Source organism: Debaryomyces hansenii, assembly GCF_000006445.2.
Source record: "Debaryomyces hansenii CBS767 chromosome E complete sequence".
In the NCBI taxonomy this organism is placed as follows: Eukaryota; Fungi; Ascomycota; class Pichiomycetes; order Serinales; family Debaryomycetaceae; genus Debaryomyces; species Debaryomyces hansenii.
The window spans coordinates 236,059-259,542 of NC_006047.2; the positions used below are offsets into that span (position 1 = coordinate 236,059).

Sequence of the window (23,484 nt, forward strand, 5' to 3'; positions counted from 1 at the left end):
TCTACTGCTAGTTTTAATGTGTCACGTGTTAGTACTTTAGTTTTATTTTCATCCTTTGTTATTTTAGTCGTTGTATTTTAGTAGTTGTAATGGTGTACTGGTTTGTTATGGCTGAGTTTGGTTCTATATATTTATCACTTTAGATTTAAATAGTCATTGTTGTATATATTGATATACAAGTATTAGTATTAAGTGAACGAGTAATCGGTCCTCGGAAAGTTGTAATGCGCAAATCTTCCGATAAGGATGTTCGAGGAAGGCAAGATATGGTATCTCTGGATTCGACTTATCCGATGTCCACCATCATATCTTTTTATCTCTCTATCTATCTATTCGGTTCTGTACAGGCAAAATTGTGAATAAGGATAGTCTTCCCGGGATCTCGTTTGAACCAATTAGGTAGGTTGAGCACGGTAATCTTTTGATATAAGCGGTCTTCCCAATTGGGCAATTGTAGCAGATAGTGAAAACCATCTGAATCATATTTAAAGGACATAATATTTCAGAAGATAAATTATAGTGCAATATAAGTAACTACTACAAGCTTAGGATACTACAACATGACAAGTATTCATCCATTTGATTCTGTAAAAGATTTTGAAATTAGACTTGCCTCAAAATTGGTCAAAGATGCTTACCCAGCATCTGCAAATGTTCATTTTGTTCAGATCGACAGAGTCGATCCACCAAAGAAGGACATGATTAAATACTTAGATGCAGAAAAATTAGGAGAAACCCCACAGGCTATTCCAAGAGTCTTATACACTTACTATTATACCAACACATTAACTTTCAATAAGGCATTGGTCAATGTTACTGCGGGTCATATTATTACCAAGACTCAATTACCACATGGTACTGTGGGTCCATATTTACCAGATGATATGATGGAATGGGAAAAACTCTGTACCAATCATCCTCTAGTAAAGGCGGAGATCGAAAAATTGAAGTTACCACCAGGCTACACAGTCAGAAATGACCCATGGATCTATGCCACTGATGATCCAAATGAAAGAAGACCGTTGGTTCAATTTTTCATGTACGTTTTGGCTGGAAACGGACATACTGAATCCAATCATTACTCCTTACCTTTAAAGTTTTCACCGGTATTCGAAGCTTTCACCAATAAGTTTATTAGAATAGATTACTTACCTGGTGGATTTGATGAAACCATCACTCCAACAATGCCATGGAAGGAAGTTCCCTGTGTTGAGTATCATCCTGATTTGAATAACGAAGTCAATATGAGGGATGTTAAGCCATTGTTGATTTCTCAACCTGAAGGTCCATCATTCTCAGTCAATGGCTCCAAGGTTAAATGGCAAGGTTGGGAGTTCAGAGTGGCTACCAGCGCTAGAGAAGGATTTGCTATTTATGATGCTTCGTTCAAAGGTAGACAAGCATTTTACCGTATTTCATTATCAGAAATGACTGTTCCATACGGTGACCCAAGAGCTCCGTACCATAGAAAACAGGCTTTTGATTTAGGTGACTGTGGATTCGGGGTTAATGGTAACCACTTGAGTTTAGGTTGTGATTGTCTTGGTGTTATCAAATATATGGACGGTGTTGGTATTCATGCCAATGGTGAGCCATTTGTTGTTCCAAACACTGTCTGTATGCATGAACAGGATAACGGGTTATTATACAAGCACGTCAATTATAGAACCAATAATGCTGTTGTTGCTAGACGTCGTGAATTCATTGTACAAACTATTGCCACTGTTGCTAACTACGAATACATTATCAACGTCAAATTCATCACTGATGGTTCCATCAATATTGAGACAAGAGCTACAGGTATCTTGTCAACCATGCCTATTGACGAAAACGTCAAGGTTCCTTGGGGCACTATCGTCGGCCATAACGTTATGGCCGCATACCATCAACATATCTTGTCATTCCGTATTGACCCCTCTATTGATGGCCACAAAAATTCGGTTGTTTATGATGATGTTGTAAAATTACCAAAAGACAAGTTGAACCCATATGGCGTTGGTTTTATCACTGAACGTAAGTTCGTCGACAGATCCGGTCATATCGACCAGTCGCCATTTACCAACAGATCTTACAAAATCATTAATGAAAACAAAATTAACCCAATTTCCAAGACCCCTGTGGGCTACAAGGTGGTTATGCCTGCCAGACAAATGATATTGGCCGACGACGACTCGTTCAACGTCAAGAGAGCAAAATTTGCGACAGAACAAGTGTGGGTTACTAAATATAGAGATCACGAACTATTCGCAGCCGGTGAATTTACCAACCAATCTCAACGCGACGAAGGTTTAGGTACTTGGGCTAACGGAGTTGATCCCGTCAGAAACGAAGACTTGGTTGTCTGGGCTACAGTGGGCTTCACTCACATTCCTCGAGTCGAAGATTTCCCAGTCATGCCCGTGGAAATTCACAATATTGAATTGGTTCCATTTAACTTCTACGATAAGAACCCTGCCTTAGACATTCCACAAGCAAATAACACTTTCAACAAATCCGTATTGTCTGATTCTAATACTGCTGAAAAGGCTTGTTGTAAGACAAAGATATGATATCTATATATTTTTACTTAATCTAGAATAAAAATCCTAGTTCTACATAATACACAAAACTTTCCGTTAACAATTTAACCATATATTGATACTTTGAGCATTGTAAAACCTGTAAGGCTTTATTATACAATGCCAATTAATTGCGCCTAGAAGAATTTGTGTCATTTCATCTCCGCAAAATGCGCACGGTATTTATTATTGTACAGTTACCTAATTCTGCTATATTATGGCATTTTCACAGTATCATCAACAATGGCCAATTCTCCTAGTAAAAACTGACGTTATTGTATATATAGTGATTCAAATGGAGAGAATTAAATTTTGAATTTTTTTCATTAGTTTTTCATAAGCTTTAATTTTCATAAAACCTTCATTTACACATTTACTAATGCAATATACTACTTTATTCGGTGCTTTATTATTAGCTGCTTCATCCCAAGCAGCCCTTGATAGCTCACAACTTGAATTTCTTACCAGATTTGTCAACGATGCTAGATCACACACTAAGGAATACTTATCATATGTCCAAACTGCTGATGCCAATATTCCTAAAGATTTCGAGTCTTTAGCCAAACAAATTTATGCTACAACAGGTGACGGCTACACTAGTGAATTTGATTCAGCCAAGGTCAAAACGTTAGAATCCTTTGCCACTGGAATGCCATGGTACGACTCGAGAATTGCTGGTTCTGGTTCTGGTTCTGATTCGTCAGAATCAGGTTCCGGCTCAAGCGGTAGTTCTTCATCTTCCAGTTCAAGCTCAAGCACAGAATCTTCCAGTGCTAGTGCTACTGGTGGTGCTGTAGGCCTCATGGTTCCTGCTGGTGCAGGAATTGCTGCTTTGGCCATTGCCTTACTTTAATTTCATTTCGATATATAGCTCATTCCAACGTATACCTACTTCATAAAATATATGAATTTATTATAGACTCAGAATTATGTATGGGAGGCATGTGAAGAATTTATGGTGTGCAAGGTCATCAAAATTCGCTAATTAGGAGTTGCCTGACTCGTCAATGACTATCGGTTACAACTAATCAGTTCAAGGAGTTAACAAACGCCTAACATGTCAACATGTCGACTCAGACACCCCAAAGAGTCAGCATTAACGATTTGGCGGGCAATATTATTATAAACTACGTACATAATTTTCCTCTTTAGGTAATCAAAATAAAGGGCTTTGTTTCCAAACGACATATGCGAAAATAAAAGAAGTAGGGAAATGAAATTCTTCAGTATATATCTGGCGCCAGAATTATATAGCTAATATACGAAGACAATGATTGAGACTAGCTAGGTAATCGACACGATAAAATATAAGGAAACTAGGGACCCAGTGAAATAATTTCTAATTGTACAATTATAAGCAGTATATGGATAGTTGGCTGGAAATATTTTGCAAGAAAACATCCGTGATAGTTTAGTGGCTAGAATTACCGTTTGTCGCATGGTAGACCGGGGTTCAATTCCCCGTCGCGGAGCACTTCTAGCGCAAATGGTTTAGTGGTAAAATCCAACGTTGCCATCGTTGGGCCCCCGGTTCGATTCCGGGTTTGCGCATTTTTTTGCTCTTTTTTGTTATTTGGGTCCAATTCACCTCATCAAGATCCTTCAAAGCGACTTGATACATCGCCTATGACAACGTGCGTTACTGATGCGAACTCGACTGCGCTACAATTTTCTCATGGGACTACTGCCCACAACGAAGATGCAATAATATTAAAAGAATCGCATCAAATTATAATTTTCTATTCTGTCAACAAGAGAATGAAACAGGAAAACACGCAACTTAGTTGCAATTGCAATTGTAATGCTATTCCCTGTTTCTGGCTGGCATTTTAATTAATATCCAGCTTACCAATTTGTCTGATAGTAGATTCGCCTAAACTGCACTGCCGCGCAGATGAGTAAAACCAGCATAATTAAAATTAGTTAGCTTTATCACTAAATTGACAAACATAGGACTTAATAATATAATTATATAGGTATAAAATGTCAAGAATCCAAGAATCAGGTATGTTTTCAGGTAGAAAAGGTGGTGGGAGTTGGTACGAAGACTATACTAACAATAAAGATAATTTAAATGGGCATGATAGACGACAAACGAAAGGAAGATTTGGATGGGTGAAGAGGCTAATGCAAGGACAGAATAGGAACCAGAATGGCACGTTGGTGTCAACATCTAACATGACGGAGAATAATGGATATGCTAATTCAAGAGTGAGGGAATCAAGAGGGACAGGATCTTCACAAAGGTCGCAATCGTTTAGTGGTGGAGAGTCATATGAATACAACACAGACAATGATGTAAATGGTATGGACCAGAGCGAAGAAATCGACTCATCTAACGACAACCATGAAGCTCGTAGTACCACCAATAGTGATCAGCTAACCACACAATCAGAAAATGACAATATAAGTACAATCCCGTTGAAGTCAATGACTTCTGCATCTACAAAATCGCCATCCGTGTTGAGTACAAACCAAGATAACAATTCATACGTTGCCTCCACTGCGGAAACGTCACTAGCTCCAAGCATACATGCGAATTCAGTAACTCAAACATTGAACCCCAATAGTCAGTTACAACTGCAGACATATGATAGAGACAGTGAATCCATAGTCACATTGGCAAGTTCGTCTCGCAGAACCAGAAGAAGAAGTCTTGAGACGAACAGCAGCACCGCTGGTATTCCACCGGCAAGTATCATGGAAAGACTAGCAATTCATCCAAATGCTGCCAGTAGTACTTATACTGCAAGTATCCATAATGCAAATGATAGAACAAGCATTTATAACGGGAATATGGGGGTTTCCCAATCGAGTGTTACAGACTCCAATGACCAAGCAAATTCAGTCAATTGAATGCTGAATCTGTACCATTACCACAATGCCTTGCCTATTATAACTATATAATGCGTCTGTATACTATTACTATGTAAAATTCTATTTTGGGGTTTATTGGGGTTTATCTGGCTATGTTAAATAATTAGTCTATTTGGAATTGAACTTTATATTTTCATAAATACTCTAATATTCAATCATTTAACTTCAATATCATGTATTCTATTGCTCTAGAACCCTAGTTTAGACATGCTTGATGTGTAGAAGACAAAAACTTATATTGGACCTCTTCATCAGCTGTTTGATGCAAATATTTGTAATGCCTGCATACAGACGAACTATCAAAAAAACAAAAACATAGAGCTCTAATAATAAATGGGATGTATATTCTGCAATAGTATTATTATCTAGACATAGTAAACGGGCCTAAGGGAGAGATATAGCCGAGAACATTCCTTTATTATCGGCTGTTTACTAACCCCCTTTTTAAAATGGGTGCTTTTAATTATAATGATAACTCTATCGAGGGCGATGTTTACATTCAGAGATTATCAACATATGTCAGAAGAAATGAAGAAGCATTGGCCAACGGCCTAATGTGCTTCTCAAAGAACCGGACAAATCCAAATATCAAGCCACTTAGATTGAGCTTTACTATTCATCATCTTTATTACATTACAGAGAGAATCGAGTCATCCCCGCTCGGAGTTGACGTTGGTCCTCTTAATATTAAACTTGATAATCCCAATCACGTACCCACTTTTATTTCATTCATGGCAAACAATGCCAGGTCATCAAGACATTTTGATAGTGATGCCAAGTCTATCACTTCGATCAATTCTATGCGGTCCATCGTATCGAGTGCGTCCGTGTACTGGAGATCATTTGCATTCAGTAAAGATCCGAAAGTTATCAATAAGGATTTGAGATATTTGTATTCGTCCTTTACAAAGGTTCCATGCTTAATTTTAACACCTAAGACCAAAATAAACAGCATTACTTCTTATGAGGAGTATCCTTGTGACACGTCAGTTCCGGTAAAAATGTTCAAAAATTTACAGGTATTGGAGCTTGTCGATTACGAACCTAATGAAATTTTTGGTTGGAATATATTAAGTGAACAATTAAGAGTATTGATTATTAAAGATTCAAAAATCTCTGACATTGGGGAAATCTTATTTAATTTAGTCATAGATGATGAAAGTGGAAGATCATCTTTTAACTTCCATAAGCCTTCAAGAAAGCAAACACAAGATGCTGATACTTCATATATGGATAACGACCATCCACCTTTTAATCATAATAGCAGGCATAATGTTAAAAGAGAAAGAGATAAAACAACTGGAGCTGGCTCCGCACCCAAAGATTTATTGTACAGCGATACAAATTTATCGAGATTTGGTCAAGATAACACTACGGAATCGCCTACCAAAGACTATTATTCGTTAACGGATGGGAAGTGGTCGGTGTTGAAACAATTAACAATTTCAGAAACTTCCATAACCTCCATACGTCCATACGTCTTTAAACCTTTAGGAAATTTGGTTAAATTGAATTTATCAAATAATTTATTGGAAAGCTTACCAGAAGGTTTAGACCAATTGCATAACATTAAATATCTTAACTTCGCTGATAACTATATTACTGATCTAAAAGCTTTACCGAAAAACCTTAAGTATTTGTCCACTATGAACTTCAATAATAATAAGTTGGAAAGCTTGGAGGGATTAGAAAATTTGTGCTCGTTGGAAAAAATTGACTTCAGAAGAAATGAATTAAAAGAAATCAAAAGCTTAAAGCCAATCATTTTACAATTTATAAAAAACCCCGAGAAATTCGATAATGTTTATCTAGCAAATAACGCTTTGCCTAAGAATTATAGAATCGAGTTATTTAACTTATTTAACGGAGTCAAGTATAAGAATAGTATGAAAATAGATGACTCGAGGCCTGGATACTTTGAAAGTGCGCTATTATTAGACGCGGAATCTGCCTTTAAATCTTTGGAAAAACTATTTGGTTATATTAATGACACAAATAAATCCACAAAAGAACAATCCCTTCCCCCAATATCGACAAAAGTATTTGCTGAGTTCGAAAAAGATAAAGGAAGAGATACCGAAATTCAAACCCTTCTTGATCCTTTAGCCACAATGAACCTAATTTCCGAGAACGATGACAATATGAAACCCAGAAAAGTTGACATATCTCATATAATGAATATGAGCACAATGTCGCCTATTTTACTGTCCGACTCAACTAGTATTGTTTCTGCGTCATCGAAGCTTCCAACACCCAATTCGCCATTGTATAACAATCAAAACCTAACTAATAAGCAACACACTCCTGACACTACTTATACGGCCAAGCCAACTATATCAACGCAAACAGTAAGTGTAAGCTCCACACCTCCCGTACCAACTTCATTGAAAAGGTCTACGACCTTAAACCAATTAGACATAGAATCGCCATCATCCAACAATGCGGCTCCAGGTATTATAACTAATGTTCAAGTTACTGCCAGAATGAGTACGTGAGTTATTATGTAAATATACTTTGATTAAAAAACTGCATTCTCTATTTTGTATTATATATTGTGTATGTATCTACTATTAACTAACTATGGAAACTATCTAAGCTTGTTATGTAATAATTCTATCAATTCATAATACTCTTTGTGTACAAACTGCCCTCTCTCAAAAAGTTTTTTGCAGCTAAATTAATTCATAATTTTTTTAATATCAGCGGTTAATTAATGAATTAGTAGAGTATTTATTATAGGGTTGATAATACAGAAAATGTTAGTTTTCTTAGCAATATTGGGTATAATAATATCTACTATAAATGCTTTGGAAGCAAACAGGTTGATAGATCAAATTTCTTTCCATAAAAACATTTCAGAAGTACAACACCCCCACCAAGAATATTACAAGTATCCATCAGATTCCTCCAAATTAATAAGATATCCTCTTAAAAAAGATTTCATATCACCTCCATATTATCCTAGCCGTAAGTATTATTTATCAATGGATACGTGTATGATGACACGTTTACGATTAATCAAGATACTAATCAAAGACAGCTGTCGGAGGTCGTCTAAACGACACATGGAGAGAAGCATATATAAAGGCTAGAGAAATAGTTGAAAAGATGACTATTGTTGAGAAAGTTAATTTAACCACTGGTACGGGATGGGGATCAGGTCCATGTATTGGGAATACTGGATCTGTTCCTCGTCTTGGTATTCCGAATCTTTGTCTTCAAGATGGACCAAATGGGGTCAGGTTTACAGACTTCGTTACCCATTTCCCTTCTGGATTAGCAGCTGGAAGTACGTTTAATAGGGGCTTAATGTATCTAAGAGGTAAAGCTTTGGGTAGGGAGCACAAGAAGAAAGGAGTCCATATTATGCTTGGTCCAACAATAGGACCCATTGGACTAAAAGCTGCTGGCGGAAGAAATTGGGAAGGTTTCGGAGCTGATCCTTATCTACAAGGAATTGGTGGAGCAGCTACTGTCGAGGGAATTCAAGAAGAAGGCGTAATTGCAACAGTCAGACACTTGATAGGTAATGAACAAGAACATTTTCGTCAAGTAGGCGAATGGAATGTTAGTGACTGGTTCCTTCTTGAAAAGTCAATTAGTTCTAATATTGGTGATAAGGAAATGCATGAGGTTTATCTATGGCCATTTGCTGATATTGTTAGATCCGGTGCTGGTAGTGTTATGTGCTCGTATAACCAAGTTAATAATACATACGCTTGTGAAAATTCATATCTTTTAAATTATTTGTTAAAAGAAGAATTAGGATTTCAAGGCTTTATTATGTCTGATTGGGGCTCCCAACATACGGGGGTATATTCAGCGCTAGCGGGTCTTGATATGAGTATGCCTGGCACGATATTCAATGACTGGTTAGGAGGAAAATCATATTGGGGTCCACATTTGACAAATGCAGTCTATAATCAGACAATTCCTCAGGAAAGACTCGATGATATGGTCATTCGGATTCTAGCTCCATTCTTCTTTTGTAATGCTAAAGGCTTACCTACGGAAAAGGATGTTCCCAACTTCAGTTCTTGGACTTACAATTCATATGGCCAACAGTATCCGCTTCAGCACTATGGCCCAACGATTCAACAGAATTGGCATAAAGAAGCCCGTTCGATGTTCAGCGATCAAGTTGCATTAAATATCGCAAGAGAGGCCATAGTTCTTCTAAAGAACGAAGATTTCAACTTACCCATTAATAAAACCAATGGAATTAGAAAAATATTCATTTCAGGAGTTGCAGCTGGGACAGATCCCAAGGGGTTCAATTGTAAAGATCAACAATGCGTGAACGGAGTGTTGACTACTGGCTGGGGTTCTGCAACAGTCAATAACCCATATGTTGTCACTCCCTACGAAGCAATTTCTCAGAAGGCCAAAAGTCAAGGCATGTTAGTTGAGTTCTCTACGGATGCATGGAAATTCGATAATGTTGACGAATTGGCAACAAATGCTGATATGTCAATCGTAGTAGTTAATTCAAATGCTGGCGAAGGGTATATACAAGTTGATGACAATTATGGGGATCGCAAAAACTTTTCTTTATGGCATAATGGCGATGAATTAATTGCAAGAGTCGCACAAAAATGTCATAAGACGGTTGTTGTTGTTAATAGTGTTGGCCCGGTCAACATGGAAAAATGGATTGAAAATGAGAATATAGTTGCCGTTATATATGCTGCACCCTTAGGCCAATTCGTTGGACAGGCTATAGCTGACGTATTATTCGGAGATGTTAATCCATCAGGTAAATTACCATTCACGATTGCAAAAGATGATCAACACTATGTACCATTGGTAGATACTCTTAATGGTAGTAGATCTCCGCAAGACACATTCGAACGTGGAATTTACTTAGATTATAGATTTTTTGAGAAACATCAAATCGAACCACGATTCGAATTTGGATATGGTCTATCTTATACCAATTTCCAAGTGTCAGATTTAAAAATTATAGAAATCAAGACACCATTAAAAAGCTTAGAGCAACCAAACAAATACCTACCAGCTAAAATAGCGAATGAAAATAACATTCTTGACCCTAAAGCTGCATTGTTTCCGAATGGTATCATTGAGTTTGTACCTGGATTTGTATACCCTTACCTTCACTATGGTAATTCGACGTTACTCAATAATAATAGAGAATTTGATTATCCACTAGGTTATAAGCCAGACCCTGTTAGGACACCGCCTGTTGCAGGTGGTGGCGCGGGTGGAAACCCTGCATTATGGAATATACTATATGAAATAAGCGCGTATGTCACCAATGCAGGTCGCTATAGAGGGGGCTACGCAACACAAATGTACATTGAATTTCCGAACAATCCTTCACCACAGTCCACGAAGGTTCTCAGAGGTTTTGATAAAGTATTCCTTGATCCAGGTGAAGAAACAGAAGTGAAATTCAATGTATTACAACGCGATTTGAGTATATGGGACGTAAAGCAACAAGAGTGGATTATTCAGAATGGTACCTATAAGGTATACATTTCGACCACGAGTAAAAAAACCGAGTTATATGGCATAATCCAAATTTGTTGTTAATCCCTGTTGAGAAATCATTGTTATAGTCTGCCTTAGTTACTAATTATTGCGTATTACCAAGCTTTCATATTGCTATTATATTTGAATTGAATAGCAAGCATATCGATGGTCTATTATCAAATTTCTTAGTTTTATCTATATACTGTAATTAAGCGAACTTGATTTCTTAGCTATTCGCTAATTTTTTCTTCGTTCCTTCAAAGCGAGTTGTTTAATTCAATCGATATCAGTTATTAGATAATCGCCAGTGATCTTTTATATATAACGCGCGTGCTATTGTTCTTTGCATTATTAATCGTTCAATCTTGATCCGTTTTCTTCCTATAGTCTATCTCGGGTATTGGATATTGGATAGTGTGATTTTAATATATTATCCGTGCTATTAATCCAGTACAGAATTAATTTCAACGTTCTCTATTGTCTTGCACGTTTTAAGTATGCGCAAATAGAATTAATTTTAGTAGTTCCATGAAAATACATCAGAGTTACATCAGTTATACATACTCATATTGTTGTTGATAGCAACGAGTGTATCTTGATGGTATTATAATGTTCCCGAAACGTCCGATATGGTTTAATCAAACTACCATGAGACGAAGCCACAGCCGCATTAAGCATCAAAATGCTCTCAGCGGCTGTGAAATAATCAAATTAAGGTTAAGCGACAGCAACAGTAAACTATAAAAATGTTCCTACCCTTGTTACGAAATGAACGATTTTATAATTCTGGGCCACCTGTCTAACAATACAATCTGTAAGCTCAAGAAAATGTTCGATTCTTAAAGCCTGCGATATCCCAGTTTTTGGACATTGGAATCACTATAATTATCACGATAAATTAATAGATACTGAAAAGCATATCATGTCACAACAAAATAAAATTCATTCCTTGGAAAAGGATTCCGACATAAATGTGATGCAAAAAAGCATCAATTCAGACTTATCAGAAAAGTTGGGAGATTCTCATATGAATATTCTTCCTACTAAGAAAATAGTTATCTGTCTTTCAGTATTAGCCATGGCCCTGATGATTTCGTTCATAGATCAAACGGGAGTTACAGTAGCTACCTCTGTAATTGGAAAAGATTTGGATTCTGAAACAACAATTAACTGGGCTGGTACTGCTTCTTTATTAGCCAACTGTATATGTCAGGTACTATTCGGTAGGTTATCTGACATTTTCGGTAGAAAGAACGTTTTAATGTCTGGATTATTAATATTAGCTATTGCTGACATCGGTTGTGGCGTTAGTCAAACAGGAGTACAATTCTATGTTTGTCGGGCTTTAGCTGGAATCGGAAATGGATGCTCGTCGAGTCTACCTCAAATTATACTATCCGATATTGTCACACTCAGGGACAGAGGAAGATACCAAGGAATACTTGGAATGAGTATTGGATTAGGAAATTCAATTGGGCCTTTCCTAATGGCAGGATTTATTCATGGTGCTACCTGGAGATGTTTCTACTATATGTTGTGTCCTTTGAATCTTCTTGTAATAGTAGTTATATACGTTTTCATTAAAAATCCTGTCAAAAAACTGGAAATTATTTTGACGAGAAAGGAAAAATTCATGAAAATCGATTACATTGGAATATTCTTTGCTACTGCTTGTTTAACTCTATTACTTATTCCAATCAGTGGAGGTGGATCAACGTATCCATGGAACTCTCCAATAATCATCGCAATGTTTATCGTTGGCGGTGGGCTCTTTTTTGTATTTTTACTCGTTGAGTGGAAGTTTGCAAAGTTACCAATGATTCCTTTGAGAATTTTTAAGCTACCTATGGTATCCTTGATATTTTTATCAACCTTTTTCTTCGGTATGGCATATTTCAGTTTCCTTTATTACCAACCATATTATTTCGAAATTGTTAAAGACAAAGACATCGTACATACCTCATTATTTGTGTTGCCTTTAGTCTTATGTCAAGCAGTCATGTCTGCTGTATCTGGGCAAATAATCACGTACACCGGGCATTATATATACGTAATCATCACCGGTTACGCTCTTTGGTTGCTAGGAAATTGTTTACTACTTCTCTGGAACGAGAATGTGAACGATGGGGTGAATGTTGTTAGTCTTTTAATTATTGGTTGTGGAGTCGGTTTTACATTCCAACCATCAATGGTAGCAGTCCAGGCACAAGCCAAAAAGGCCGATAGGGCTGTGGTTATCTCAACAAGAAATGTCATTAGGTCTTTCGGAGGTGCTGTAGGGATTGCTGTCGGGTCTACTACAGTAAGCAATTCATTCTTGAACAATATCAAGCAGCTTGAAAAAGATAACACCACCAAAATTCCATCCAGCTACCTTAGGTACTTAGAAACCAACATCTATAGTCGCTTCGACACTTCCAGTTTAACCACAAAACAAACAAGTGCCGTCAGACTTATGTACGTCAATGCTTTGAAAAATTACTTTTATTTATTAATCCCCTTCATTGCTATCTGTTTAATTACTTCTTTCTTTATCAAGGACAGAGGGTTGCAATGTATTGATGAGATCGAGCCTCCTACGAGAAAGAATTCAGATACAGAATCATCTGTATCAAGAAACAGAGCTTAAATTCTCGATCCATATCCAATTCTTCATTATCGTCCCTCATCGCTTCTACCAATGATCATTCTAGAATGTTTCCCATTTGTTAACCTATTCAAATAAACTATGTCACATATGTTTTTATAATTCTTTTCAAAATATATTATTATTCACGCAGACATCTCAGTAGCCAATGGTATTATAAGCAAACTATAAGTAGATTGACGCTCTTAAAAACAAATGAAAGTAGGCCTTAATACAAAATTCAAGGAACCTACTATAGAACTACGCGTGCACAAAACCGGTTCAGAAATATCAACAAACTAAAATATAATACTTCCAATAGCAGCTCCATCAAGGGCATGAATAACAAGTCGACGTTAGATCGGAAGTATCAGAGGTCCAGAGAATTGGGGTATATACCAAGAAGGACAATTCACAGGTCTCCTCTAAAATTTGAGACAATTCCTCGGAATAGATCAACCTTTACGCCAAAGCACAAGCTTGCAAAATATACATCAGACGATGCGAGGTATGATAGTGCTAGATATACTGATAATAAAAATACTGATTCTCCTATAAGGTCGATATCTCTGTTGCCATATACACCTTCCAAATTGCAGCCAACGAAGCTATACAAATTATTCAACGATAGCACGCCCGTGAATAAAGGAATATTGATAACGAACAGAAACAGAAGATATGATGGGAAAAATAGAAAGGTGGCTGCTTTGGAAGATAGCGGAGGAATATTCAGCAGACTAAGGTCGTTTCTAGTCAAATTTAGTTTGTCCAGCCATGAAGATGACCAGACTGATTTGAATTTACTCCGAAAGTCTGCCAAAAATGTCTTAAATGTAGATGAAAGTCCAGAGAATAAAGGGAACAAAAGAGTGTGGTTTGAGAAAGACGACCATAAGGAGATAAAGAGACGAGATATTTCTTTCGAGGAACCACGAGATCTCGTTGACGAGGCTACTATTCAGAAGCGCAAGCATTACGAATCAGAGCAAACAAGAAATCGATTCGAGGAGTTACGTGACATAATTATACGGGAAAAAGATAACAACGAACGACTTAGAAGTAAATATGATGATAGAATCAAGTCACTTAAAATAGAGTTTGATAAGTGTACGAAAGAATTAAACCAACAAATCCTCGTTTTGCAGAATCGTGCTAGATTACACGTTGACGAGTTAGAGAAAACAAAATTAGAACAATTGGAAAGAGAATTATTCAAGGAACACGAAAAATTTTTAGTAAAGCAAAAGGAACAAGAACAAGAATTGTCCAAAGAAAGACGGAGGTTGCAGACCCTTGGATATGAATTGAATTCCAAGAGAAACAAACTTGAAAATGATTTGGCTACATTGGAGAAAGACCGAGAAGCAATCTTGCAACAGAAACTTGAAATCAGCTTGAAATGTAAGAACTTGGATGAATTAAACGAAAGGAATATGCAACTAACGAACAACCGCAAAACCAATAACTTTGGTCCTAATGACGTGGTTGTGACTAGACTTGGATTAAATCAGGAAAGGTATAAACAAGAGCGGAAACTATTAAATGAAGAGAAACGAATTATAAAGTCTGACTTAGATGCAAACGAAAATGATTATGTGCAATTCTTTGAGAAGCTAATCGATATATCCCAGTCTATTTTAAAAGAGGGTGACACACATAAAGAGTACATACTAAATGATTTTGAAACTTTATTGGAATCACTAAATACGAAAGATATGCCAAAGAACCTGTTGATAAAATTTGAAAGCATTAAAGGCAAATTTTCAGAGTATCTGAAAGCCTTCCACCGCTTCCAACTGGCATACGCTCGACTGAAAGCCCAAGATATAGGTGAAGAATACAATATCGATAACCTTATAGATATCAGGTCTCTCTTCACCCGACTCACCGAAAGTTTCAGTAAGTCCATCTACAAGAAGCGTAAGGGCCTATTTCAAATGAACCAGGAAATTTCAGCTTTTCAGATTAACCTTATGTCTTCCTCCACAAGTAGTCAGCGTTGTAGAGACATTGCCAATGCCTACGATAAGAGAAGTAAAATATTAAATGAAATGAAAGTACTCAACGAATTATTGATAAGTCTATCAGTTCTACTGAAACAATTAGAAGAAATAATCATTATCATTGGACATTCCCCTAATATACCTCTGAACGGTTTACTACTAGATACCGATCTGATCGAAGATCATTATCTGCTGGAAATATAATGAGCATTATGGATGAAAAACACATCTGCTATATAAATTCTTTAGTTATGGTGCGCGTATAATAACGCGTTTAAAATTAATACTGATGAATATATAGTCAAATAAACAGAATTTAGATCCTTATCAATGGAAAACCCCAGTGCATTGCCTATAAAGCTTCAGCCTTCAAATCTAAGACCTATAGCTTATAGGATCTTGTCGAAAAAACATGGTTTAAATATTCAAACCGACGCATTGAAATTACTAACAGATGCCGTTAGTTACAAGTTTGGATTTGATTGGAAAAGCACACAATCTCAACAGTTTCTAGAAGAAATAGCCAAAATATGGAAGAAGCAAGATAGGGGTATATTCATTGATGGACCAGGATTGAAACAAGTAATCAAAGAACTTTCAGATAGGAATACCAACCAGATATCCACTAGAAATGGTTCTGCTGACAACTTAGCGAAGAAGGCCGAAAGATCAGATACGTTGGTTGACAATGATGCAGAGAATGAACCTGTAAATAATGCAGAAAATACATTGAATTGGCAAGATTATTTCAAAGTAATTAATCCTGATGAACAGCCTAATTATAAATACGACAAGCATAGAAAACAACTTAGTTTTATTCCCAGTACAAATGCTAAGAGGTTAGCAAATAATCTTAATTCGAATGTTGATTATTTCAACAATAGATATCATTTAATATCCGATAGGTTATCAAGAAATGAAAATTTCCAAAAGCCATCGTTTTCTAGTATTTCCTCCATTAGCAAATCCTTAAGTCATAATAATAAAACCAATGAAATCACTTTAATTAAGAACGTGCTTGGTAGAGATGGATCAAAATTCATCTTGTTTGGTTTACTATCAAAGAATGCTAACGACGATTTTATCTTGGAGGATTCTACGGATCATATTGAGTTAAACTTAACCCAAGCTTACAAAACCGAAGGATCATTCTATTGTCCCGGTATGTTTGTCATTGTAGAAGGTATTTATTCGGCTTCAGGGGGTTCCATGTCCAATGCGAACGTTATTGGTGGATGTTTTCATGTCAGTAACATTGGTCATCCACCGGCAGAGAGGAGGGAGCTAAGCATGGAAAATTATGGAAACCTAGACTTTATGGGAATAAACAGAGATAATGATACTAATAACAACGATAATCATATACTAAGAGTTAATAAATCACTCAAGAAAAAGTTAGTAAGTCTAGAAAAAACCCTAGTAAACCATAAACTAATCATATTGGGTTCGGATTGTTTCCTTGATGACCTCAAAATATTAGATGGGATAAAGAAGCTCTTTGGAAAGATTGAAAGTTCCTTAATAGACGACGAAACAAACCAGCCACTAGTCATAGTTCTTATTGGATCATTTACATCAAACCCGTTGACACCTACTAATTCATCTGTTGCCAACGTATCTAACACTGAAAATTATAAAAGTAATTTTGATAACTTGAGTAATATTTTATCGAACTTCCCAAATATTGTGCAGAAGGTGAAGATTGCGTTAATACCCGGCATTAATGACCCATGGCAATCGTCCCATTCATTGGGAGGGTCAAACCTTAATGCATTCCCCCAAAGATCCATACCTAAAATATTTACAAATAGGTTAGAAAGATTATTGCCAAAGGGTAACTTAATAGCTGGATGGAATCCACTTAGAATCAACTATTTATCCCAGGAAATAGTATTAATGAAAGACGATATCATCAACAAGTTCAAAAGAAATGATATAATTTTCTCAAACGACTTAGAATTGGAACAACTAAAGCTACAAAAAGATAAGAACGATGATGGTCTAATCCATGCAACAGACATTAATACGAAGGAGCCTCACATATCTCCAAAAATCAAGCAGGCAAGAAAGTTGGTGAAAACTATATTAGACCAAGGTAACTTACAACCATTCTTGAAAGACATCCGTATCATTAATACCAATTTCGATTATTCTTTGAGAATTGAGCCGTTACCAACCATATTGATATTAAATGATGCAACCTTCCCTACTTTTGAAGTTACATACAACGGCTGTAAGGTTATTAACACTGGTAAATTAGTCGGTAATAATAGAAAGCTCTCTTTTGTTGAATATTTCCCCAGTGGTAAGAAATTCGAGTTCAAAGAGGTATATTTTTAGGTATATATATTTAACATAGAATTTGCAAAATTGTGTTTTCTCAATCTGCAGTCTGACCTAAATTTTGTATGAGAAATCAAAAATATGACGAAATGAAAGGTAAATAGACTTAATATAGCATCTTAAGCCAAAATTAATATGACAAGCGTAGAAACTAAGGAATTAAAGTTTGTCAAAGAAAAACATGTCAAGTATATACAAGATTTAGATTCAGAGTCAACAAAACAGACATTTGAATATTGGTTACTGGAACATTTACGAATGAATGGTCTCTATTGGGGCGTCACTGCTTTAGGAATTATGAATCTGTTAGATGCATTATCAAGGGATGGGGTAGTACAGTTTGTATTAAGTTGTTGGGATGCTAAACAGGGTGGATTTGGAGCATATCCTAAACATGATGCACATATTTTATCGACATTATCAGCAATCCAAATTTTGGCGGTTTACGATAGCTTGGAGATTTTAAATGAGCAAAAAAGAGGTCAGTTGATCGAGTTTATAAGAGGATTGCAATTGGACAATGGGTGTTTTCAAGGTGATTCATTTGGGGAAACAGATACTCGATTCGTGTACACTGCTATACAAGCGTTGGCTATTCTCGGGGAGTTAACCCAGGAGGTCATTGATCCTGCAGTCAACTTTATAATGAAATGTGAAAACTTTGATGGGGCATTTGGGATGTTGCCTGGAGCAGAAAGTCATGCTGCCCAAGTATTTACTTGCTTGGGCACTTTGGCCATAACTAACAGTCTACACTTGGTCAACGATGTAAAACTAGGTAATTGGCTCAGCGAAAGGCAAGTGCTTCCTAGCGGAGGCTTTAATGGAAGACCAGAAAAATTGCCGGATGTATGTTATAGTTGGTGGGTATTATCGTCATTATCTATTCTCGGCAAAAAGCACTGGATAGATGCTGACAAACTAGAACACTACATTTTAGCATGTCAGGACCTTGAAAAGGGTGGCATAAGCGATAGAGAAGACAACCAAACTGATGTCTTTCATACATGTTTTGGAATCACCGGTCTTAGTTTAATCGAGAGTAAAACATTCCCCTTCAGCAAAATTGACCCCATCTATTGCTTGCCAACAACTGTAAGTGAAAAACTCAAAAAATGGCCGGCTGACTATCAAACATAGCCAATTCCAGATTTCCATGTCGACAACCTACATGATCTACCGCTAAGCATGTGCCCAATATGCCTGAATATACCCCAATACCGCAATGCTGTAGGCTTAGACTCACTCGTAAGAGATATGATTGCGAACAATATTAGATAAAGGATAGCCGATTTGTATTCAGGAACAAGAAGTCACCTTGTCTGCATTCATACGATGCGTGATTGGCTATACATAGCAGCAGCCGTAATTGGTTATAAGGTTTATTGGCATCTAGCAGAACATTTACAGGGCGAATGCCCACATAGCGGAATTAATTATTATATTATGATTATGAAATGAAGGAATATAATGTACATACTTTTAATTTAATAAGAAGTTTATCGAGTGATGCGAAGATTTACGCCTTTCAGTTATATGAGACGAATTTCTTGTATCGGGTGTAGTACCTGCAATTTGCATGTGTTCCCTGGACTCTGATTCAGCTGGCTCTGCAATACTAGGGTTAGGTTGATTTGGCGAAGTCATGGGGGAACTAGGAGTATCGATGTGCGTTAATGAGTGCGATCTAGACGATAAGGCTTCAGGTGAAGAAGGAAGCAATGTAGCAACTGAAGTATTCGATACATTTATACTGCCTACAACTCTTCTCCAGCGAAACTGGCATGCGTTGGGAGTTCTATCGTTCAAGTAGGTCAGAATTTGCTTCCAGCCCATCTTCTGTTCCTCCTTCAATTCTCGCAAGAGTTTATCTTCTGCGGGAGTCCACGTCGAAAAATGCTTGGTCTTTCTGGGCTTGTTGGAGGGTAAAGAACTTTCTCCCTGAGGTTGGACATATGTGTAGTATTGTTGGGGGGGATAAGGCTGGTAGTAAACTTGTGGTTGTGGAATGGGGGCCAGCAAATGTGGTTGTGCTTGTACTTGTGCTTGAGGTATCGTAGTCTGTAGCGTACTTCGGATACCAGGTATTTGGAGTGGTGGAATCGTAGTCTGTGTTGTTGGAGGTTGCAGGTGCAGTATTGGTACCTGGTTTATGCAATAGTATCCATGTCTATTTTGGTCTGGCCGGAACGAGTATGGATGATACTTTTGATTCTGGTGATTATTATAACTCATAGTAACACTCATCTTATCCTGACATATATCGAGAAACCGTTGTATTCAAATAACAGAAGTCCTAATCCAATATTATTATATCGCCTGGAAAAATATTATATATATATATGACTATTTTATTTCGTATGTATTCAGCAACTTAATCAGACGTAAAATACGCCTCTGCATTTAATGATCATTATCATGAGATAAATATATATAATGCATGAATCCTGATTGTATTTTTTAAATTACTGTACAAGCCGAACTGTTACACCTAAAAAATACTCAAATACGGTTATGTGAAAAAATTTCACATTCAGGTACATTTAATGTGCCACATCAAAATGCATTGCCAGAAGCATAATTCGCATTTTCTAAGTTAAAAAAGGTTCTAGTCCACTATTGTATCATGCATCTCGCCCCCACCTGGACAAATGTAGTATTGATTGCCTCTTTTCATTGTTGACAATTTGTACAGCCAGTTCGGTTCGAGTCGATGTTGACTGTCGTGCGCGAGAATTAACCTTATGGGGAAACTTTTTCAAATTGCCCCTGAAAAGGACAATAAAAAAACAATGCGACGTAAGGGGAGCAATCCTCTTCATGTAAAAATAAGGAATGTGAAATACACTATTGTGCTGGTTTTGGTGAGCGAGCATCAGCCTATACGCCTGATGAGCCAAATTTGACCGCCCAATTTTCGTACTCAACTAAACCTTCGCTCAGTACACTAGGACGAATATAATTCAAACTAGCTCTGAAGTCGTCTAGATTTATGGGGCGGATATTCTCTGTTGGGGTATCAAGCAATTTGTCACCCAACGACCGTAATGGACCCATTGCTGAGTCTTTGGCTAATGCAGTAATATCCGACCCACTGAAGCCCTTGGTCAAAGCAATGAGTTCATTGTAGTCGTCTTTCAGAAGAGTATTCTTCTGGTGGGCTAATAATTTGATGATCTGCGATTTACGGGTCTCATCCTCGGGTAAGGGAATATACTGTCTTCTGACGAACCTTCTGCGCGCAGCCTCGTCGATGGACCACGGCAAATTTGTGGCACCCAAGATTAATACTCTGGAGACATCGTCTCCGTCATCTTTGTCTCTACCCGCGGCAGCACTGCTGAGCTCGGACCATTGGATTAAAAATTCGTTTTTGATTCTTCTTGAGCTCTCAGCATCACCGTCTGACCTTGAGCTCAAGAGTGAGTCTATTTCATCCACGAAAACAATTGAGGGAGCGAGCTTCCGAGCTATCAAAAACAAAGCTTTGACCAACTTTTCTGATTCTCCCAAATATTTGGAAGTAAGAGATGATGAACTGATGGAGAAAAACGTCGATTTCGATTCTGTTGCCACTGCACGAGCCAACATAGTCTTACCAGTACCAGGAGGTCCGAACAAAAGCATTCCTCTTGTGGGCTCTCTCAAACCCTTGAAAAGGTCGGGTCTCAAAAATGGATAAACGACTGCCTCCTTCAATGAGTTTTTGGCACTTTCCAAGCCAACAATATCGTCCCAATAAACCTCGTCGCCATGCACAACTATATCGTTCAAGATTTGTGTTGCTGCTAATGGATCGATACCTCTAATGGACGCAATAAGTGTCGCTTGTTCGTCGTCGTCCAAAGGTCTGTTTGGGTCATCGGTTTCGTCCAAAGAGTCTTTTAAGGCTTTTTCCATTTCTTCATCTAGTGGCTTATTGTCATCATATCCTCCTAAAATATCATCCATAGTTGGCGACATCGGTATGTCATCGTCTTTCCCGATATTTTTAGGTGCAGCAGTTCTAGGTTTTGCTTGTGCAGTTGAAGACGCTGCTGTAGTTGCTGTAGTCTTCTTCGGATTCTGTCTGGGCTTATTTGCAGACTGACTTCCAGGTATGTAATTGTAAGAAATATTTGGCTTCTTTGGAGGTTGGGTCAGAGCCTGTGGGGGTTTCATCACTGGTTTGGCTTTATAAACTGGTTGCAGTTTTGGTTGTGGTTTTGCTTTTGGTGCCGGTGATTGTCTGACAGGACTTCTCGATGCTGGTGGTTTTTGTTGTTGACCCTTCATTAATCTATTAATATTCAATGGCTTTGGCTTGTTATACATGTAGACACCTTTATTCTCTCCGTCATTCGATGACACACCAATATCTGACGTGCTTTTCGACGCATAGTCCGATAACTTGGGCTGTAACTTCAAGTTTTGTCCTACTGATGGCTTATTTATTCTAGGCTTGGGGAAATCGTTGTTAATAGTTAAGTTTTCCATCGAGGAACTGACATCATGGAGACCATTCGTTTTCGTGCCATTATTGGACAAACCCTGGCCAAGATAGTTGCCAGTTTCGTTATTATCACCGTTAATTGGAATATCTAGATCTATCAAGTTTGGCGGAGAGTCGACTTTCTCCCAGTTGGAATCAAAAAATTCGAACGAATCCTGATCAAAATCCTCAAACATGTCATCCTTGGCCGGTTTAATGGTAGGTACCTTACTATTCGAGGGTTTCCGCCATGATACAGTTGCTGCCTTGGACGCCTGCGCCGCTCCCTTGGTATTCAACGACTTGTGTTGAGGAATGCCTGGTCTCAACGACTTCAACATTCTTCTTTGGTTAGTTGCATTCGTATTGGTCAACGATCGCGACGACAGGCCCCCATTACCCCTTAAAGACGGAACCGTCATCGAGGACCCCTGATGCCCCAGTGTTACCTTAATTGCTGGCTTATTACTACTACTAGTGTTCTGTTTCCGTGTGATTTCGTCCATTCTTAATTGCGACCTAATGAGATGCTTAACGTTCTCATCTCTGATTCGTTTCAACTCCTCCAAAAGTGTGCCTTCTTCGCTGTCTGTCTTGATAACTTGTTTATCAAATGCTTCTATCTTAAATAATAAAGACGTATGTAATGACTTCCATCCTTTTAATGCATCCTCAACCTTATTCTGCTCTTCCAATGTCAAGTTTCTAATAGTTAAATTACAACAATCATTGTATGTCTGTTGGAGTTCCTCCACTAGTGGCAATTGAGGTGGCTTCCGTCTCAGAAACATCTTGATATAATATGGTATGTTGTTATTTGCTTTGAAAAGAACGATAAATATACGTAAATGATTTAATCACTTGCTGGCTGGCGGCGCACTTCGTTTTGTGTTTGGTCCTTGGAACCATCACCATTTTTCGAATTTTTAGATCTTGCGGTTCAACCAACAAGACTACCGGCTATTCATCGTCAGCCACCTCATGAAGAAGCAGCTGGGGTTATCGGTCCCCGAACAGAACTCGTGTGACCATTCTGGGGCTTCTCTACATTCTACATGATTTGCGATAGTTCTTTCCAAATCTAATCTACATCAAAAAGATATCGTGACATAA

General features: G+C 37.5%; 11 protein-coding genes and 2 non-coding genes across 13 annotated transcripts; 11 read left to right on the forward strand and 2 right to left on the reverse strand. All coding sequences in view use genetic code 12, as the record gives it.

The window, feature by feature from the left end:
* Positions 1–560: 560 nt before the first annotated feature.
* DEHA2E02640g (DEHA2E02640p) lies at positions 561–2,549 on the forward strand (the record flags this gene model as incomplete). Its single annotated transcript, XM_459444.1, has 1 exon — positions 561–2,549. The coding sequence occupies one exon, from the start codon at positions 561–563 to the stop codon at positions 2,547–2,549; it is 1,989 nt and encodes a 662-aa protein (XP_459444.1).
* A 388-nt stretch (positions 2,550–2,937) lies between these two features.
* DEHA2E02662g (DEHA2E02662p) lies at positions 2,938–3,411 on the forward strand (the record flags this gene model as incomplete). Its single annotated transcript, XM_459445.1, has 1 exon — positions 2,938–3,411. The coding sequence occupies one exon, from the start codon at positions 2,938–2,940 to the stop codon at positions 3,409–3,411; it is 474 nt and encodes a 157-aa protein (XP_459445.1).
* A 547-nt stretch (positions 3,412–3,958) lies between these two features.
* On the forward strand, positions 3,959–4,030 carry DEHA2E02684r. The gene has a single exon. It is a non-coding gene; the product is annotated as a tRNA-Asp (tRNA).
* Positions 4,031–4,038: 8 nt separating this feature from the next.
* Positions 4,039–4,109, forward strand: DEHA2E02706r. The gene has a single exon. It is a non-coding gene; the product is annotated as a tRNA-Gly (tRNA).
* A 432-nt stretch (positions 4,110–4,541) lies between these two features.
* On the forward strand, positions 4,542–5,414 carry DEHA2E02728g (DEHA2E02728p; the record flags this gene model as incomplete). Its single annotated transcript, XM_459447.2, has 1 exon — positions 4,542–5,414. The coding sequence occupies one exon, from the start codon at positions 4,542–4,544 to the stop codon at positions 5,412–5,414; it is 873 nt and encodes a 290-aa protein (XP_459447.2).
* A 470-nt stretch (positions 5,415–5,884) lies between these two features.
* DEHA2E02750g (DEHA2E02750p) lies at positions 5,885–7,930 on the forward strand (the record flags this gene model as incomplete). Its single annotated transcript, XM_459448.1, has 1 exon — positions 5,885–7,930. One exon carries the CDS (start codon positions 5,885–5,887, stop codon positions 7,928–7,930), a length of 2,046 nt encoding a protein of 681 aa, XP_459448.2.
* Positions 7,931–8,543: 613 nt separating this feature from the next.
* DEHA2E02772g (DEHA2E02772p) lies at positions 8,544–10,988 on the forward strand (the record flags this gene model as incomplete). Its single annotated transcript, XM_459449.1, has 1 exon — positions 8,544–10,988. The coding sequence occupies one exon, from the start codon at positions 8,544–8,546 to the stop codon at positions 10,986–10,988; it is 2,445 nt and encodes an 814-aa protein (XP_459449.1).
* Positions 10,989–11,850: 862 nt separating this feature from the next.
* On the forward strand, positions 11,851–13,557 carry DEHA2E02794g (DEHA2E02794p; the record flags this gene model as incomplete). The annotated part of the gene is made up of 1 exon (XM_002770354.1): positions 11,851–13,557. The coding sequence occupies one exon, from the start codon at positions 11,851–11,853 to the stop codon at positions 13,555–13,557; it is 1,707 nt and encodes a 568-aa protein (XP_002770400.1).
* Positions 13,558–13,892: 335 nt separating this feature from the next.
* DEHA2E02816g (DEHA2E02816p) lies at positions 13,893–15,761 on the forward strand (the record flags this gene model as incomplete). The annotated part of the gene is made up of 1 exon (XM_459451.1): positions 13,893–15,761. One exon carries the CDS (start codon positions 13,893–13,895, stop codon positions 15,759–15,761), a length of 1,869 nt encoding a protein of 622 aa, XP_459451.2.
* Positions 15,762–15,887: 126 nt separating this feature from the next.
* DEHA2E02838g (DEHA2E02838p) lies at positions 15,888–17,897 on the forward strand (the record flags this gene model as incomplete). Its single annotated transcript, XM_459452.1, has 1 exon — positions 15,888–17,897. One exon carries the CDS (start codon positions 15,888–15,890, stop codon positions 17,895–17,897), a length of 2,010 nt encoding a protein of 669 aa, XP_459452.1.
* Positions 17,898–18,035: 138 nt separating this feature from the next.
* DEHA2E02860g (DEHA2E02860p) lies at positions 18,036–19,040 on the forward strand (the record flags this gene model as incomplete). The annotated part of the gene is made up of 1 exon (XM_459453.1): positions 18,036–19,040. One exon carries the CDS (start codon positions 18,036–18,038, stop codon positions 19,038–19,040), a length of 1,005 nt encoding a protein of 334 aa, XP_459453.2.
* Positions 19,041–19,382: 342 nt separating this feature from the next.
* DEHA2E02882g (DEHA2E02882p) lies at positions 19,383–20,147 on the reverse strand (the record flags this gene model as incomplete). Its single annotated transcript, XM_459454.2, has 1 exon — positions 19,383–20,147. The coding sequence occupies one exon, from the start codon at positions 20,145–20,147 to the stop codon at positions 19,383–19,385; it is 765 nt and encodes a 254-aa protein (XP_459454.2).
* A 633-nt stretch (positions 20,148–20,780) lies between these two features.
* DEHA2E02904g (DEHA2E02904p) lies at positions 20,781–23,162 on the reverse strand (the record flags this gene model as incomplete). Its single annotated transcript, XM_459455.1, has 1 exon — positions 20,781–23,162. The coding sequence occupies one exon, from the start codon at positions 23,160–23,162 to the stop codon at positions 20,781–20,783; it is 2,382 nt and encodes a 793-aa protein (XP_459455.2).
* Positions 23,163–23,484: the final 322 nt, after the last annotated feature.